The sequence below is a fragment of the Mus caroli genome, unplaced genomic scaffold (genome assembly GCF_978045245.1).
Source record: "Mus caroli unplaced genomic scaffold, Mus_caroli_1 scaffold_3, whole genome shotgun sequence".
In the NCBI taxonomy this organism is placed as follows: domain Eukaryota; kingdom Metazoa; phylum Chordata; class Mammalia; order Rodentia; family Muridae; genus Mus; species Mus caroli.
In genome coordinates this window covers 7,530,539-7,548,704 of record NW_028227258.1, presented here as the reverse complement: position 1 = coordinate 7,548,704, position 18,166 = coordinate 7,530,539, and the positions used below count along the sequence as shown (strand labels likewise).

Below are 18,166 nucleotides of genomic sequence, written 5' to 3'. Positions count from 1 at the left end.
TATAATCCCAGTGCTTGGAGCTGAGAAGGGAAAAGCAAGCTGCCAGCTAGAATAGACAAATCTGCAAGCTCTGGTTTCAAGTGAGGCCCTATTTTTATATAAGGTAGGAAGTATTGAAGGAAGACACCTTGAGTCATCTTCTGACCTTCATATGTTTGCATGACTGTACAACATAAAACAACTTGAGATAATATACCACATATATAAAAATACAATGCCTTTATAGGCTAAGTTCTCCTTTCAAATGCCCCAAAGAATTAAAAAATGCTGTTCAAACAAGAACTTACATGCAGATGTTCACAGTATAGTACAAGTCATAATGGCCAAAGGTAGAGACAACCCAGACATCCAGCAGTTGATGGCTGTTATTGTAATGGAATATTATTTGGCCATAAAGAAGAAGGCGGGAGTGGCTAGAGAAATGGCTTAGAAGTTGAGGGCACTTGCTGCTTTTGCATACCCAGATTTGACTCCCAGCACCTAAATGGCACCTCACAGTGAAGGTGCACAAACATACATGCAAGCAAAACATTCACGCCCCCCCCCCCCCAATAACCTTTAAAAGTAAAAGGGACGGAGGAAAGAAAGGGAAGTAGAGGTACTAGGAATCCTGAAAATAGTGAGCAGGGCCCAACAGGTGTGGGTATCAGCTAGAGCAGGCACATTTAATGCAATTAGAGCACGTTGTTGGCGGGACTGTCATGATGGGTAAAGTTGTGATGGAGTTGTGTGCTTAATTACCTGGTGAAGGGTAACTCAGTGATACATGTTACTGTAAAAATGCCTAAAATAGTATAGAAGGCTATGATCATATGATGATATATTGGAGCTCTCCTGAGAAACAGAATTATATTTTTCTTACTTTGTTGAGTTTTACTCTGCTTATAATGTAAAATGTATAAGACATGTTGGAAACAATATCTCATGATGGCAGCACTTAGAGTGAAAGTATAGAATCTTATTTTTAACAAAGAAAAGCTAATTATTGATAATTTTCCCCCCTTAATTGGGGAAAAATTTAAAGACAGTAGCAGACTGTGTTGAGATAGGTTTTCTTTTTGTTGTTGTTGGTTTTTTTTTGTTGTTGTTGTTGGTTTTCGATTCAGGGTTTCTCTGTGTAGCCCTGGCTGTCCTGGAACTCACTTTGTAGACCAGGCTGGCCTCAAACTCAGAAATCCGCCTGTCTCTGCTGGGATTAAAGGTGTGCGCCACCACGCCCGGCGATAGGTTTTCTATGTATGTTGAAATAACCTGCCACCATGAGGGCTCCATGAGCTGGCATCCTGCAGTGTTAAAAGCAGCTTAGGTTGTCTTTAGCCAAATCATGTGGTATACTGAAATACCTGAAATTCGGTTTTCTGTTCATTTAAGAAGAGCACCAAAATGGTCTTAGGAATTACAGACTTGTGAGTGTTCTTTGTTGTAAAAGTATTATAATTTTAGTAATAATGTTAAAAAACAAACACTGGGTGTTTACAAGAAAAATGAGTGTTTGGGGGAGTAAAAACCAATCCGTGACTTGTACAAGGGTAGTGAGAGGACTGTGACCAGTTCCTGAGAGTTTCCACCCTTGGGAGAGCCCTGCTCCTTGAGAAACCTGCAGATTCTTAGGAACTATGTTCGTAGCTTAAGAGGAACGTTTGCACGCATAGTTTTCAGTTTGCAGAGTTCCCGGGTGCCCTGTGCCTCTGTTGAGCATCTTATGTTAGAAAGGGGCACCTGTTACAATTCTGATGGTACATTGTTAGCAATGTGTATTCTTTTCTAGGAGTTCCTTAATTTTTAGGTCCAATTTTCATTCCCAGATATATGGGGGAATACTCAAGAATAGTGTTGGTAATCTCTAAAGCACAAATTTATTTAGCAGAAATTCTTATTCCTCTGTACTGTGAATAAAACCTTTTATGTAACTTGGTAAAAAATTAATTTAGCATTTTTATTCTCTTATATTTTATAAAATTACATATTTTCTCACTAGATTAAAATATGTCAACTTTATTTCATAATGTTGGTATCATGGGGATTTTATTTTCATGTTTCATACTTCTGCTCTGAGTTTGTATCTTATTATTAGAAACGTTTTAATAACGTAACAGAAATCACTATCCTTCTTTTGTGGTGCTGGGGATTGAACCAAGGGTTTTGCATCATGTAAATGTTGTGCTTCTGAGCAGCCCTCAATTCAGTGCTTGTCCTAGAAGTGGCAGCTTCCGTCCAGCTCTAAGACTGTGATTGTTTGCTAGTGGTGGATGTTATGTTATTATATTTGCCTAACAGTTTTCTCTTAGAATGCAGTGTGCAGTTCCTTTCACAGCTTTGTATGTGTTCTGGCAAATTCATTCCAGAAACTTACCATGGATAAATCGAGGTATGATAAAATCTTATTTGATGACCGTATGTTTGAAAACAGCTTGCCTCCTTCCGTGGGATGTTGCTTTATCACCAGGCTGGCCTTGAATTTGTCCTCGAGCCTGGACTGTCCTCGGGCCTGTAAACCTTGTGCAGAATACTGTTCAGTACTGGTGTCCTTGATAACTGGGTGTTGGAGGAGGAGCTTAGCTAAGGGTGTGCATAACATAATCTACCCTTAGAGCAACTTGGAGAACTGGCTAGAAAATGTGTCATTTAGTTGATAGTTACACTTAGGACTTTAACTGTTTTATATCTTGGCATATTCTGACTGAGGGTCTTTGAAGATGTTAAGGTATTCATGGGCTGTAAGGTCCACTGGAAAGGATCCTAGTTGTTGTGTTTTCCTCTGTTTACTTTTCCCTTTTGAAGCAGGGTCTCACCATGTAGCTAAGGTTGGCTCCAAATCATGGTCTTGTCTCTTCCTTCCAAGTGCTACCATGTCTTCAAACCTGCTTGCTGCTTAAACAGTGTTTTTATTACATGTATTTATTTGTGTATATGTCTACATGTTTACGGATACACTTGGTGGAGGTGTGGAGGTAGATTCTGCCCCCTCTACCATGTAGGCCCAGGGGATAGAACTTAGTTCCTCAAGTTTGGTGGCAGGGAACCTTACTGAATCACCCTTTCCACAGCTGCCTTTTCAACGTGGAATGTCATTGCTGCGTGGAGGGCTGTGAGCTTTAGTGCTGTTTCTGATACACTCGAGCGACTCACTGTGTTCTGTAAGACCAAGTGTTGACAAGCCTATTCCGTGGTTAGGATTTGAAAGTACAATTGAGCAGTCAAAACAGCCTTCATTTCCAAAGACCACTCAGCTTTCTGGAAATGGAACAGTGGAAATGATAACATGTTTGGTCACAAGCAGCTGTATGACAGAGAAACCCTGTCTTGAAAAACCAAAAAAAAAAAAAACAAAACCAAAAAACAACAACAAAAAAACCCAAAGCAGCTGTATGTCTTAATGGTTTACTGTAGGCAAAACATGTTAACTATAACTCATAGAGTTGATGAGAGATCTTCGGGCTCTTTAATTTGTATAAGAGCATACTATAAACGGTTGTTGAGGGATTTTGTTTTGTCTTTTGGTATACATAAAGTAAGAAACCAAGGTATGAAAAATACAATTTTTTAAAGGTTTTCTTTTCTTTTTGTTTAAGATTTTATTTCGTATTATGTATATTGGGTGTTTTGCCTATGTGCCTGGTGCTTACAGAGGCCAGAAGAGGGGGTCAGATTCCTTGGAACTGGAGTTACAGATAGTTGTGAGCCACCAAATGGTCCTGGGGATCCAGCCCAGGTCCTCTGCAGAGTAACAAGCGCTCTAAACTGCTGAGCCGTCTCTCCTCCCCTCCAGACTTAATCTTTAATTGCCACAAGTGAGTGTGTGTGTGAGTGTGTGTGTGTGTGTGTGTGTGTGTGTGTGTGGTGTCTTGTCTTGCAGTTTCTAATTGGAATATTTCAGCGAAATGTACTTTTCTGGTTTCCTCTGTTGAATTGTAACTGTTCCTTGTATGTTTTTCTCCCTAAATTTGAGGAGTTCTGAGTGATAATTTTGCTGAATTAGTCTGTTTCTTGATTCTCTTCTTTAGCACGGATTCATGATCGCTTGAGTTTCAGTGTCATAAATATTGTGGTTGTGTTTGGTTTTCAAGTTGCCACCTTGGTGTAAGTGTGCCTTAGCTGTCTTCCACACTGCGCCTCTTCTGCCTTTAGATGTTTCGGACTGCGTTAGATCTCCTGAGCTTTTCACTTCCCGGAGCCGCTCCCCGCTACACCAAATTCCTGCATTTCTCACTTTTCAGCTCATTGACCTCGTATTACATTAGATTTTAGAGTTGACATTTTCGAATTCTTTTAATTCAGTTATTGAATAGATATGAATTTAGAAGAATAATTTTGCTTTGCTTTTTCATATTTCCTGTGGTTTTAAGTAGGAAGTATGACATGTATGTAGTGAGTAGGAAGTATGACATGTATGTAGTGAGTAGTCTTTTCCTGAAGGTGCAGTCAGTACTTGTTAATGGTTAGGAAGGAAGAAACCTAAAGCCCAAAACCAAACCGAACCAAACCACCACCACCACCAACAATAATAATAGGAAACCAAGCAGCAGCACAAACCAGGTATGTATGGCTACAGTGCAGATCAGTTAGAGCAGTGCTGGTGCTTATAGTCTCTGCAGAAGAGCAGGGACAAGCATACTGTAAATAGACTCAAGGGTAGAAGTGTGAAACGGGGGACATAGAGGCAAAAGAAATGGTGAAGAATTTTCAGAAGAAAAAATTGGTTGAAATCCAGTTAGAAAACCAAATGTAAACAAATATAGCTAAAACAAGAATTTAAAACCAAATGTAAACAAATATAGCTAAAACAAGAATTTAAAACCAAATGTAAACAAATATAGCTAAAACAAGAATTTTAAAAAATCTTTCCTGAAGGGCAGTAGTCAGAGTACCATAGGTGCCATTGTGGTGACCTCACCTGAAATTGAAGAGCTTCCTCGGGACCCCAGGTGTCCCTGCCTCTATGTAGCTGTGCTTCTCATGTGTATTAACCCTCCTCCACCACACCTGGGGGCACTCCTGTCCATTTTACTTCTCCTCGTTATTCATCTGGTGCAGAAAGCCAGGATTGAACCAGGGACCTTTCTGCTGACATTTATTTTGAAGAATCAGACCAGTGTTCTTGGCAGAATGTCTTAAAGCTAGATGTTTTTAAAAACAGGTTTCCGCATTTATTTTTCAAGGTTAAAAATGTCCAAATGAGCTCTGAAGGACACTCTCCACCATGGGAATGGAAGCTTGGCCCCTGGAAGAAGATGGTGTGCCCTGAAGAGTAAAATTTTCCATCTTCCTCCTCCTGTTTTTCTCTCTCCCTCCTCTGTTGATGGCTGTACATGCAAATACTGCCTAGAAAATGGACAATAAAGTCTTTTAGCCATAATAAATGTTTATGTTCATAAGAGTCAGTAAAATTTGGCCAGAAAGGGTAGTGGAAATAACTTTGATATAGGTACTGTTATCAAATGCCATCTCCTAGCCTGACAGCTAAATGTCTGTATGTCAAGGTGATAAATAAAGTGAAGTTGAGAACTCTGCGCTGCAGATAAACTCACTGTTAGCATCTTGTAAGGATCAAGCAGACAGTTCTTACAGAGTCAGCACACAGCAGTCCCGTTGGAAAGTTACAACTTCACATCACACAGGAAGCACGCATCATCTTCACAAGTAGAGTCAGAACCAGAGTGAAAGTGTGTTGTTGCTTCTATGGAGGTTTAGGATTTTTTTCACTTAATTGTAATATTTGGATGAACATCTGTGGTGAGTTGAAACTATTCTAACATCTTCTGTTTGAGACAGGGGTTTCCTTTGTAGTATGCCTTGAATAATGAATGGTATCTGTTTTAAGTTTATGAAATTTAAAATATAGCAGTGTCTGGCATATAGTATACAAAACAAATGTTAGAACTTTTGTTGCGGTGTTTTCAGACACGGTACCCTCAGATTTTTTTCATCCTTCTACTTTAGCCCTTTGAATGTTTGACTTAGGTATAATCTATCATATTTGGCTTTGTTAGCTGCCTCTTATTACATGGTTGCACATCTGTCTTTTTTCTGTCATTTTATTTTATTTTATTGAGGCAGTATCTCACTTGATAGCTCCAGCTGTCCTGTATGTAATTCACTCACTACATAGACCAGGTTGGCCTCAAATTCAAGCCATCCACCTACCTTTGTCTCTCAATTGCTGAACTTAAAGATGTAAGGCATCATACTCAGCCTTCTTTCTTTTAAAACATTTGAAGAATTAAAAAAAAAAATGTAGGTTAGGTGACTACCATGATAGATCCTCAGCTACAAGCGTCCTTTCATCCTCAGGATGATGCCCAGTTCTCTTTCTTTCTCCCATTATTGTAGCTCCCATGTTAATCCTAATTTCCACATCTCTCATATTTTGGTGATCGCTAGAGCTTTTAAGAGAGAGTGTTTTGTTTTCTTGGCAAGCAGTGGCTGCACCAGTGAAGAACTGAGTCTTACCTGGGATTCGATGGTTAACCTTTCCTTGTTCACTTTGCTTCTCAGTGGAGAAAGCTGTAGGTGGGACTGAATATAGATTTGTATATGTCAGACCATGGTGTTCCAGATTTTAATAATTTTTTTCATATCTACCCAGGGATACACTGACAATCTCTGACTAGTGGGAAGTAATTTAAATCTGGGTAGAAGACTTGAATTCACTCTTCTTGTACAGGTTTTCATTATTTCATTCTAGACCTTACATATTTGTCTTATGCCTTCTAGCCATTTTGTCAGAGTTAAGCAAAATTAGAGCTGAAAAGTTAGGCTTTTGTTGCCCTCCCCGCAGACAGCATCACTTGTGTCCTTCACTGGCCTCAAATTGACTGTGTCCGTAACCTATACAGTTTTATGCGAATACTTGATCCATCACAACTGTAGCCTACAAAGACTTGACAACAGTCATGAGATGCTTTAAGCATCACCGTTTGGTGAGTCTCGTAGGTGCTTTGTTTCACCTTAGATGCTTCTGCTGCTTCTAACTTACTCTGCTTCGGATTGTGTAAAACATCAGACATTTATTCAATACATTTATTGAGTGTCAACATCCTGGAAAATATGATAACTTGTCTTACAAAAAAGAAAGCAAGCAAAACAGATGTATTTTTCCATAATGGAGTTGTAGTGTTGTAGTCTATTGAAAAACAATGTATTTGGACCATTAAAAGAAAACTGCTCTGTTGATACTGTAAGGATATAGCTGCTGCTTCTGCAGTGAATCTGCAGATTACTTCTGTGAGCAATCAAGGCTTTGGGGTTCTTGTTTCTATGTATTTATATGTAAAGCCAGGGATTCCAGACTCAGGACAGTGTAACCCACCCAAGAGACCCGAGTGAGAATGAGCGCATGAGTGTCTCCGTGACAAGTAGGTAGAGTTCCGGGGATGAAGCTGTGTGTCTGCCGTCGGCGGGTAGGGAAGTGATGCCTCCAGCTTCTCTCTAAGAACTGACCATTTGCCCTTATCTTGAATGCTGGGAACAATAGGTTTGCAATAGAAAGTGAGATTTCATATGTGGGGGAAGTGATTGTAGAGCAGTTGAGAACTGCGTGACCTGCTACCATATCATTCTGTGCATGCTGTCTTGTGGCGTGGGAAGAGTGTGCTTTAGGTGTTCCGTTCTCACATTAGTATAACCAGAAAGCAGGATTTGCTGACTCCTCGCCTTGTGTGAAATTACGGAATTTTAGTTCTTTTATTAAGAAGTTTCTTAAGGGCTGGTGAGATGGCTCAGTGGGTAAGAGCACCCGACTGCTCTTCCGAAGGTCCAGAGTTCAACTCCCAGCAACCACATGGTGGCTCACAACCATCCGTAACGAGATCTGGCGCCCTCTTCTGGTGTGTCTGAAGACAGCTACAGTGTACTTACATATAATAAATAAATAAATCTTTTTTTTTTTTTTTTTTAAAAGAAGTTTCTTAAAGCTTTGGTTGCTGAAACATCAAAATATTTCTTGTTTTCTGAACTTGTTCAGGGTTCAAGAATTAGAAGCTTTAAGATGGGAAAGAAGGCTTTGCTTTCTCTAACTAATATTTTCTGACTAGGTACTTCGTAACTCAGGAAGACCTTATTTATTCCCAGTAATATGTTTTACTAAACTCTCTCAGGTAACTCTAAAAAGACTGTGTGACTTAATACATAGTAGATGATGACTTGAACTAAGTTTTTATTGTTGTTAGTAGAAAACTTGAAGTGAGCGTCCTCTCTTTGTCTCAGTTACCAGAGGCTGCTACAGACCATTGCTGTACTTGAGGCCCAGCGCTCTCAAGCCGTGCAAGACCTGGAAAGCTTAGGCCGACACCAGAGAGAAGCACTAAAAAACCCTATTGGATTTGTGGAAAAACTTCAGAAGAAGGTACAAAAAGAATGAATGCACTTTGATACTTTTAAAGATTATGGCATATTTGGTAATTTAAAATAATTGTGCTTTTTAAAAATGAGTTTATGCCTTAAGAATATTTAATTCCACAACCTGTTTCAGGTTAGCCATATTACTAAGAGCAGCTTTCTCTTCCTCCCCATGTAATGCAGTGATATCTGCCCAAGTGAAGAGAGCTAAGCTTTCATTGGCTGTTTGGCAAGAGCGGTTTTGCTTATTCTGTATCTGTCCCCCACCCTATTACCCTCTGAGGCCTGGTACAGAGGATTGGTTGGTTATTAACTGCCTTTGTTTGGGTTGCATTTGCTACTGGGTAAAATAAGCAAATGTTTATAGATAGAACACAAAAATTTATTTTAAACATATTTAAGGTTATGATAACCAAGTCTATGAAGAGAAACTGAATTTTATTTAATTTTGTAAAAGACTTTTTTTTTCTTAGTGTAAAACTGTTTTCTCTCTTCTTTTGAAACTTTAATGTTTAACAGTGAACCATTCAAACTCTTAAGTGTAGGGCGCCCCTAATTGATCAGTATGTAAATAAACATAAGTACAAAGTATGTGTGTGTTTGTGTGTGGGGGGGGTCTATCACTGAACCTCACTCAGTGTATTTGAAAGGCTCAGTATCAACATTGTGTGAAAACATACAAAGCTAAATCTGAGTACCTCTGATACAGTGTAACTGTGAGATGTTATTTGGTTAATCAGCACACTGTTCCTTTCCCTGGTTTCAGAAAACACTGCATTTCATAATGCATACATCATCTGTATATTGGCTTGTTAAGAAGTGGCTTTTAGAGCTGTTGCATTGTACCTTCTCTGTTAAAATAGCCTCGTTCCCCTTGGAACAGCGTGAGGTGGTGCACATTTAGAATCCCGTCAGGAGTTGAAGGTCATCCTCACCTACTAATTGATCCTATTTGAGGTCATCCTGGGCTGTAAGGTCAAGAAACAAAACGACCCTAAGCAACCCAATAATAAATAAATGGAAAAAACCCATCTTTTATTATTATAAACAGTTTGAGCACAAAGATGTTCTTAAAATGACAAGTTTGGGCAAGTTAAACGTGTTAGAGAAGTAAGTAATAGTGTATTCCCTTTAATCCCGGTTTATCTGTGTCCTGGTAAGAACAACGCGCGTTTAGTACTCTCGTTTCTGTGGTGTCCTGGTTAGAACAACGCGCGTTTACTGCTCTCGTTTCTGTGGGGTCCTGGTTAGAACAACGCGAGTTTAGTGCTCTCGCTGCAGGTTATAGTTACTAGGTTTATATGCAGTTAGCGATCTGCTTGTTTTTCATTTCTTGGTTTAATTTAGAAATGTTTTAAATTCAGAAAGAGATGTGTTATTGAACATCTTAGCGTTACAAAGATGAGCAGGTGTGTATTAAAATCCACCTACTCAGTAAAGATTCAAAAGTTAGGTTGCTTTTCTTTGTCCTAGATTTAATTTAGAATTTTAAGATGTCATAATCTGGAGCAAGAGATGTAACTGTGGTTGTAGCACATGCATGTTTTGTACAAGGCCCCCAGGTTTGATCCCCAGCACTTCGAGAAAGACAATGTTGTCATAATGATTATGTGGCAAGGGTGAATAGCCACACCTTTAGGCTAACGTCACATTTTGTGTGTCTCATCATTTGTTGCTTCTGGCACACTCACTGTGCTTGTGTTTAGAGCTGATAGGTGTGTGGTGTGGTGTGTATGTATAAAGTTGCTGCTGGTCACTGCATCTCTGCACAGTGTATTACTCATGCGTCGTACTTAGCACTCTATGAGTAGTATTTACAATGTGCCTATTACATTTTGATTTTACCTACTTTTGAGTTAAATGTACGTTGTCACTCTGATATCTTTATTTTGTTTTGTCTTTTTTGTCCCAGGCTGACATAGGGCTTCCATACCCACAGAGAGTTGTTCAGTTACCTGAGATCATGTGGGACCAGTACACCAATAGCCTTGGGAACTTTGAAAGAGAATTTAAACACCGCAAAAGACACACTAGGAGAGTTAAGTTAGTTTTTGATAGAGGTAAGAACCTACACGATAGATAAGAATTTAATGAGGAAAATGTCCTGTAGTGTTCTAATTGAATAATTGTATGTATGATTTGATTTTTAGTAGGGTTGCCTGCTAGACCAAAAAGTCCTTTAGATCCTAAGAAGGATGGAGAATCCCTTTCATACTCCATGTTGCCTTTGAGTGATGGTCCAGAAGGCTCCCATAATCGTCCTCAGGTAAGCAGTGTGAAACACCTGAATAGCATGAAACTGAACATTTTGCTGATTTCTGTTCTAAACTGAAGGATTGTTTACTGACAGACAATGAGAACATGAACTTTCAAGTTAAGAGGAAACCTAAATCTGCCTTCAGACTGGTAGCCACGACTCTTTTGTTGTTGTTTATGCCCCGGTTTTCTAGTTGCATGTTCTTATCAGATGTAACTTGCACTGGTCACATTTTGGGGTTTTGTGTATTTTAAGTGGGCCTTGTGGGTGCTGTTCCTAGTTCCCAGTGCACTATAAAGTGTGACCAGGATTTCAGATGTGGCCTTGTCTCAGTTGGACTGCTAGTTTTCAATTTGAACCCATGTTTCCTGTGTCTAAAAAGGAGTTACAAGAATATGGAAAAAAATTCAGTAAATAGGTGATGTATATATTAAAAAATATGCAAAGATGTTTTTAAAATTCTAAAACATTTCTTGGGTGTTCTTTGACTATACCCTTGTATTTTCCATTTACCTAAATCCTTTTTTATATGCAGATGATAAGAGGTCGTCTGTGTGATGACAGCAAACCTGAGACCTTCAACCAGCTGTGGACTGTTGAAGAACAGGTGACACATGCATGCTTCTTGATTCTTTGGGCTAAAAGGAAATCTAGACTGTTACAGCATTGTTAGGCAAGCGTTAACTGTTGCATTTCATTCCTTTTGCATTTAATTTCTTTAAATTATGAGTTTAAAATATTTAGAAGTACTTATACACCTTTTTGTATTTTATGAATTTTGGATTTTGAAGACAAACTGTTTGAGACTAATTCTTAAAGAAAAAAAAAAACCTGGGTTTGGGAAGGAGGGTAGACATGGATGATATTCTTAAAAGCAGCTGTGAGAAAGAAAAGCCTCAAGACAAGCAAAGCTGTTATCAGTTGCATTTTAATTTCTGTTGTGGGGGAACTGAGAAGCTAGACTGGCATGCTTGGAACATTTCCTGTGTGTTCCCTTCAGCTGAATTGAGGATTGTATAAAAAGCTGAGGAAGTTTGATTTTATGGATTAAATGTTGTGTGTCTCAGGGTTTTAATATTCACTCAGGTGCTTGGATGACAGATGACGCAAAAGAGGAAGAGTGTCTTATTCCAAATCCAGTGAATTTGCATGTTTTCTGTGAAAGCTGAAGGGAGTGTGTTCAATCAAGAAAAGATAGTTGGGAAGCTGTGTTCTCTGAGATGTATACAATTCCACTATATATCTCCTCTGTTTTCTTGTGCTATTTTGCCACTGAAGTGAATAGAAGCCTTTATAAGGGTTTTTATAGGTGTCTCCTCTAATCTCACTCCTACCTGGAACAGTTTCTACCTTGAGAATCTCTAATAACGTGATATGACATCTAGAATTAGGAAAGCATTACTGTGTTTTGAATGAAATGTGGGTGTATTTATTCAGAAATGCAGTATTTTAAATGGAATCCTTTATTCCATTAAAATTTGTTCTTGGATTTGGTGCAGAAAAAACTCGAACAGCTACTCCTGAAATACCCACCTGAAGAAGTAGAGTCTCGGCGGTGGCAGAAGATTGCTGATGAACTGGGCAACCGCACAGCCAAACAGGTGATGAGAATGGCTGCAGACTGAATGGTGATGGCTTCCCGTGGACAGTTCTGCAGCCACATCAGCACAGTTGATAGCATTGCTAGCTCTAGTGTATGGTAGTTTTAAACTGATTAGCACTGCTTATTTTTGTTTCACTAGCATGAACAGCATAAGTAACACTGCTTTGTGTCAATGTAAAACATTATGCGCGTGTGTGTGTAATATATACATATTATATATACACACATGTATGTATGTATGTATGTATGTATTGGACCTTGCATCTCTTGAGTGCTTAGTGAGTGTGCTGACAATGTCCTTTTTTGTTAGACTATGCTATTGGATTTTTGTGACATTTCATTAATACCATCCCTGATTGTCTTGTTTTCTTTTCTGTAGTACTGACAGATAGGGCTTCCTGTGTGCTCCTTGGTGCTCACCAGGAGGAATGATTGTTTAGCTTTGGGATCAAACAAATGGAAATTTACTTGAATTGGTTTTGTCTAGGTTATAACTTAAAAATGTCTTTGATGGCTATTTAAAAGTTACTTCTTAATTTGTTTCCACTTAAAGCATCTCAAATATCAGATTATTTCATTATGTTGAAAGAGCCGTCATGTTTCTTTAGGTTGCCAGTCGTGTACAGAAGTATTTCATAAAGCTAACAAAAGCCGGCATACCAGTTCCAGGCAGAACACCTAACTTATATATATACTCCCGAAAGGTAAGCAGTCCATACAGGAGCAGACCTCAGTGAGGCTCCCTGAGCTCAGAACTGCTGAGTGGTGTGAGTTTGTTAAGCTGTGCTCCCTTCTATTTGACATTTCTCTGTGTAGGGTATACATGAACCAGTGGGTTTTTGTGTGTGTGTGTGTGTGTGTGTGTGTGTGTGTGTGTGTGTGTGTGTGTCTGGTATGCACTGGTCATGAGTGGTATCTGCATTAGCGGCTGGTATGAGGGCTGTGCCACCACATAGATCTAATCCAATCCCATCACTGCCCTCACCTTGGAACTCCACCTCCTCATGCTTATAATTGTGTAGCTCCCAGTTGCAAGGATTAAGTGATAATGTATAAAGCAAGTAGTCGCTCCATGTTAGGTGCTTGTTTATACTCAGATAGTACAGAACCCTCCCCCCCCCCCCCTCTCTCTCTCTCTCTCTGTAGTTATTGTCTGACTTAGATCATTTGATTTTCTTTGATTTTTCAGTAAAAGTTTATCATAAGAGTTGTGTGCAGCCAGCATTGAGTGCTCGTAAATGGTGGGGTGTATGTATGGTTTTGTACTTTTGATTCTGTTAACGATTTTCCACTGTCCCAGTAAAACACTTGTTTTCTCCTCTAGTCCTCAACAAGCAGGCGGCAGCACCCCCTTAATAAGCACCTCTTTAAACCTTCCACTTTCATGACTTCACATGAGCCACCAGTGTACATGGATGAAGATGATGACCGGTCCTGTCTCCATAGCCACATGAGCACTGCTGCTGAGGAGGCCTCAGTAAGTTACTTGCCTGGTTTTTATACAGATGACTGTACAATAATAACGAAGTAAATAATTCCCCGATTATCCCTACTCTTCAGAGAATGCTGACATGTCCCCTTTAACTAACAGCTTAGAGTTAATATAGAGTTAATATACTTTAAGTAATATAGAGTTAATATACTTTAAGTATTCTTTTGTGGAAAGTTCAGCATAGGTATAAGAAGTCAGAGTAGCCCAGTGAACCGCTATCCCATTACTTAGCTTCTGTGATTGTCACCAGGCAATAGTTTGGTTTACACATCTTCTTACACAGTTCCGCTTCAAGTTATTTTGGAGGGAGTTCCAAACACCAAATTGAGGTTTCTGAGAAGGTAACTTTACATGGAGTAGAATATTTGCTTGCCCCAGTAAGGTATGTGCACAGGGCCCTCCCTCAAGCAAGCGCTCTACTAACTGATTTGCTACAGTGTGTGTCGAAAGGACTGAGTCCTTTGTGTCATTTCACTCACTTTTCTGCTCTGAATTCTCTGTAAGGTGGTTGATTCCTTGCGTGAACAATATATACTAATACTCCGATTGCATAGAATATGAGCAGGAGATTTTAATGATAGTTGGCAAGAAAAGATACCTCTTTCTCTTCGATAACTATGGAGTCACTGTAAAATTTTTCCTATGGAAATGCCTAGTCTTTAAATTACAGCTTTTGTGTGTGATTTTGTACTTTGTGATTGTTAGAATGACTCGTTTGAAGAAATGCTTACCTAAACATGTTATGTAACAGGCTGTGCTAGGAGTTTGATAAGGAGTTGTAAAAATACATATGTCTTTGTTCTTCTAGATCTTGGGCTTGTTTATTGATCACGTTGATAAATATTTGTTAAAGTCCTTCAAAGGAATAAATGGAGCCTTCATAGTCATTTAAGAGAGATACTTAGTTTAGAGAGGACGTTTAAGAGAAAAGTGTCAGTGACGATGGTGCCATGGGAGTCACAGCTAAGGTCACCCCCATTGATTCTCGATGGCCTCCCTTATGCCAGGTCTCTGTCTCGTCCTGGAGATGCCCCCCACCACCACCACCTTCACTCCATCAGTTGCTAATTTCCATTTATTTTCTTGGTATCTAGCCATCTCTCCTGTCCTAGGCCTCCCCACACATAGGTAGAGGATGTGCAGCTTGGTCTTCATGTGGGTTCCGAACACTTGGAATGGGATCTTTCCCAAAAGTTGTAGCCTGTATGTGAGATACATTCTAGCTGAGATACTTTGTCTGAGAGGAAGTCACAGAGACTGGAAGGACCAGAGTAGGGGGATACCCAGGGAGTTCCCCACCTGCTCAGAGGAGAAGAGGCGGAGGGGGGGTGTGGAGATAGGGAAGGATTGTGTCTGGGCAGGGGAGGGTATGACTGGGAGGGGATGTAAAGTGTATAAGTAAAAAAATAAAATAAAATATTAGCCATGTGAAAGGGGTGGCAGAACATTTAAAACAAGCTCAGTGGTAGCCACTTACCTAGTGTATGCAAGGCCCTGGCTTTAATTCCTACTACAAATTTTTTTTTAAAGTTGACAAAATAATGTAATAAGTTAAATTAGATTTAACTTTCTGTTGGTATTATTTATTTTTAAACAGTACTAATACAAATCATATTGATTATGTTTTGGGAGACAGTCGCTCTGTGTAGCCTAGGAAATGATAATGCTACGTCAGCATCCTTCAACCTAGAATTAAAAGCATGCATCGTCATGCCTTTCTGATCCACAGAGCTATTGAAGAAGTATATTTATGAGTCTTGATAACATGTATAGGTTTCTCTTTCCAGAGATGCAGCAGCTAAAGAAATTAAATATGCATAATTTACTCCTTAGTTTGAAAAATCTGTATTCCACCTTAGCCTTATTTGAAAGTTATCCCCTTTTTAGGTAACATTTGAGATAGCATAACTTAGAAAACTTTTGAGTATACAGTTGAGTATGTTAATAAGTCATTTGTGTTAAGGTATAGTCTCAGATCTTCCCCACTCCACTACCTGAAACCATGCCGACAGCATTCTTCCAGCTCCTTGTTCGTACCCAGCATCCTTCATTCTGTCTGCACAGATTTGACCAAGTAAACATGCAGGTGGCTTCCATAGCTGTAGGAGCTTTCTGCGTCTATGGAGCTAACCCATTTGTACTACAAATGTGGAGACTTTGTAGCAGTTGCAGAACTTTGAAATGGAGGAAAGATGCTGGTGGAGCGGGAAACTGAAGAAGCGTCTATGTCATTGAAGACCTTGAACCTGACTCCTATATTCAAAGCTGTAGTACTAGTTAACAGACTTGAGTCGTGACAGAATTAGTTAGATAATGCAGGATATTTATGTCTTGGGCAGCCGGGTGTATCATGAAATGAGGGTTCAAGTCATCCATCCACTAGTTAATTTCACTAATTAATTGTATGATCTGGAGCAGTCCTTACAAGTTCTATAAGCATCCATTTCCTTAATGTGAAGCAAAGCATAGTAGTCAATAACAACTGATCTGACAGTGGATGAGGGAGATGAGATTTTATCTCATCCAGGATTGAGAATTCATGGATCTTGGGCATTGGATTCATGGTGCATTTAGGAAACTTGTAACCTTGGGGTCAGTCATTAAGATGCAAAGGATCCTAGGTAGCAGGGCAAGACTGGGCAGATACAAAGCTAGGATAGTGATTAGATATCTCAGTAGGCTTTTGGAAACCAGGGTGATGTGAGACTTCACAAGAGAAATGGAAAGTGGCATTGTGAGAGACTTATGTGCTGTTTTGGAGCAGGCATTACTGTGGGTCACGGGTGTGGCTTTTGGAGTGGGAACCAGAGAAAGGTTGGAGGTAAGATCACTGTAGTGGAACTGAGAGCAGAGAGCTGGCAAACAGACGATCGGATACTAGGAGAGTCTTCGCCTTGCCCAGCGTAGTGAGTGGTCTTCATTGTCAGTCACTGTTGCAGTGAAATTGCCGGTCAGTTGTAGAGTTGGGGAAATTGTACTGAATTTTAAATCTTGAAGTCCCTTTTGAAGTATTTATATAGTCCACAGTGTTTTCTAAGTAGTGAAAAGTGTACTGTTTTGATCAGTTATTACAAATGCAGAGTATACAACAAGGGCAGAGATTTGTTTGTTCAAAAAAACCATGTTTACAGAGGCAAGTGTGAGAACTGTTAGAGGGGGAGAGGTCAGGGTGAGGCTTCTGAAGCAGCAATGGTGACAGTAGGTTTTGAGACTGTATCCCAGGCCGAGTCACTGCATATCCCTTACACTGTGAGGCACTGTAGCTCATCTGAGCCTTAGAACAGTAGTGAAAGTCCTGGAAAATTGGATGGTGGGCTGGAAAGATGGGTCAATTTGCAATGTGCTTGCTGTGTGGCATGAGGACTTGATTGGGCTCCCAGCACCCGTGTGAACATGTGGGCATGATGCATGCCTGTAAACTCAGTGCTGGGGAAGCAGACACAGAAGGCAACTGTCAGCCAGCCACTCTAGCTGAAGTGGTGAGCTCACACACCAAAAAGTACTAGCGTCTTCAAAGTAATAAACGTCAGCACAAAAATAATCAGGACTGTGTCTCTCACAATTAGTCCATTTTAATTATCAAGATAATACTTTTATACTTGGTTTTTAACAGGATGAAGAAAGCATTCCTATCATATATCGGAGTTTACCTGAATATAAAGAACTATTACAGTTTAAAAAGTTAAAAAAGCAGAAACTTCAACAAATGCAAGCAGAAAGTGGGTTTGTGCAGCATGTAGGCTTTAAGGTAAGCAATTCGTTGGTTGGTAAAAGGATGAGAGGTTCTCTAAGTGGCTGCTGGATTATTCAGCTCTGAAATCTCTAAGCACCGAGGGTTCTCTAATATTCTTTTATACGTACATGCAAAGGTGGTTGTTGCACAGGCTGATGTTCTTTGTGGAGAAGAACACACTCATTTGTGGATCGTGTGAGTTTGAGGTCAGCCAGGAATGTATAGTAAGACTCTGTCTTAAAATCCTAGAGATTTTATGTAAACAGATAAAGTAGCTGAGCAATAGCTGAGCTCACCTGACAAACGCCTCTGTAAGGTAAGAAAGAAGCTGCGTGAGGAGTTTAAATAATCCTAAGAAAATGAGTAGGGAATAATTGTAAGGCTTTAGAACAGAGAATAACATGAAATTTGCATTTCAAGAGAGTGGGTTTGCTGACTTCTAGGAAAGTACCAGATTTAGAATAACAGCTCTTAATTGTTCACTATTACTAAATTTTTTAAAGCAACTTATTCATCTATTTTAGTGTAATTAAAAATATGTAAGTGGAGTGGGACTGGAGATGATTCTGGCTTTAGTGTGGGGACTGGACTAGAAGGAGGTTAGAAACAGACAGGTGGCATATTGGAGATTCTTCTTAGGATATCACCAAAGTGTGCCCTGCTTGCACTATGTGATACTGGGAAGGCATAGACTGGCAGGTTTGTGTCATTGTGGTCTTTATAAGTGACTGCACTTAGTTAATT

General features: G+C 39.6%; 1 protein-coding gene across 9 annotated transcripts in view; it reads left to right on the top strand.

Moving 5' to 3' along the window:
- The window catches only part of Zzz3 (zinc finger ZZ-type containing 3), a 64,925-nt gene that overhangs the window by 40,642 nt on the left and 6,117 nt on the right, over positions 1-18,166 (top strand). For 8 of the 9 annotated variants that reach the window (XM_085835386.1, XM_085835385.1, XM_085835384.1 and 5 more), the window contains 8 exons: positions 8,206-8,344; positions 10,250-10,397; positions 10,488-10,603; positions 11,130-11,201; positions 12,094-12,195; positions 12,806-12,901; positions 13,522-13,674; positions 17,303-17,437. In XM_085835386.1, the coding sequence (XP_085691512.1) occupies positions 8,206-8,344; positions 10,250-10,397; positions 10,488-10,603; positions 11,130-11,201; positions 12,094-12,195; positions 12,806-12,901; positions 13,522-13,674; positions 17,303-17,437 (961 nt within the window). The remainder of the gene's footprint in view (positions 1-8,205; positions 8,345-10,249; positions 10,398-10,487; positions 10,604-11,129; positions 11,202-12,093; positions 12,196-12,805; positions 12,902-13,521; positions 13,675-17,302; positions 17,438-18,166) is intronic. The other variant, XM_085835390.1, reaches the window with a different exon arrangement.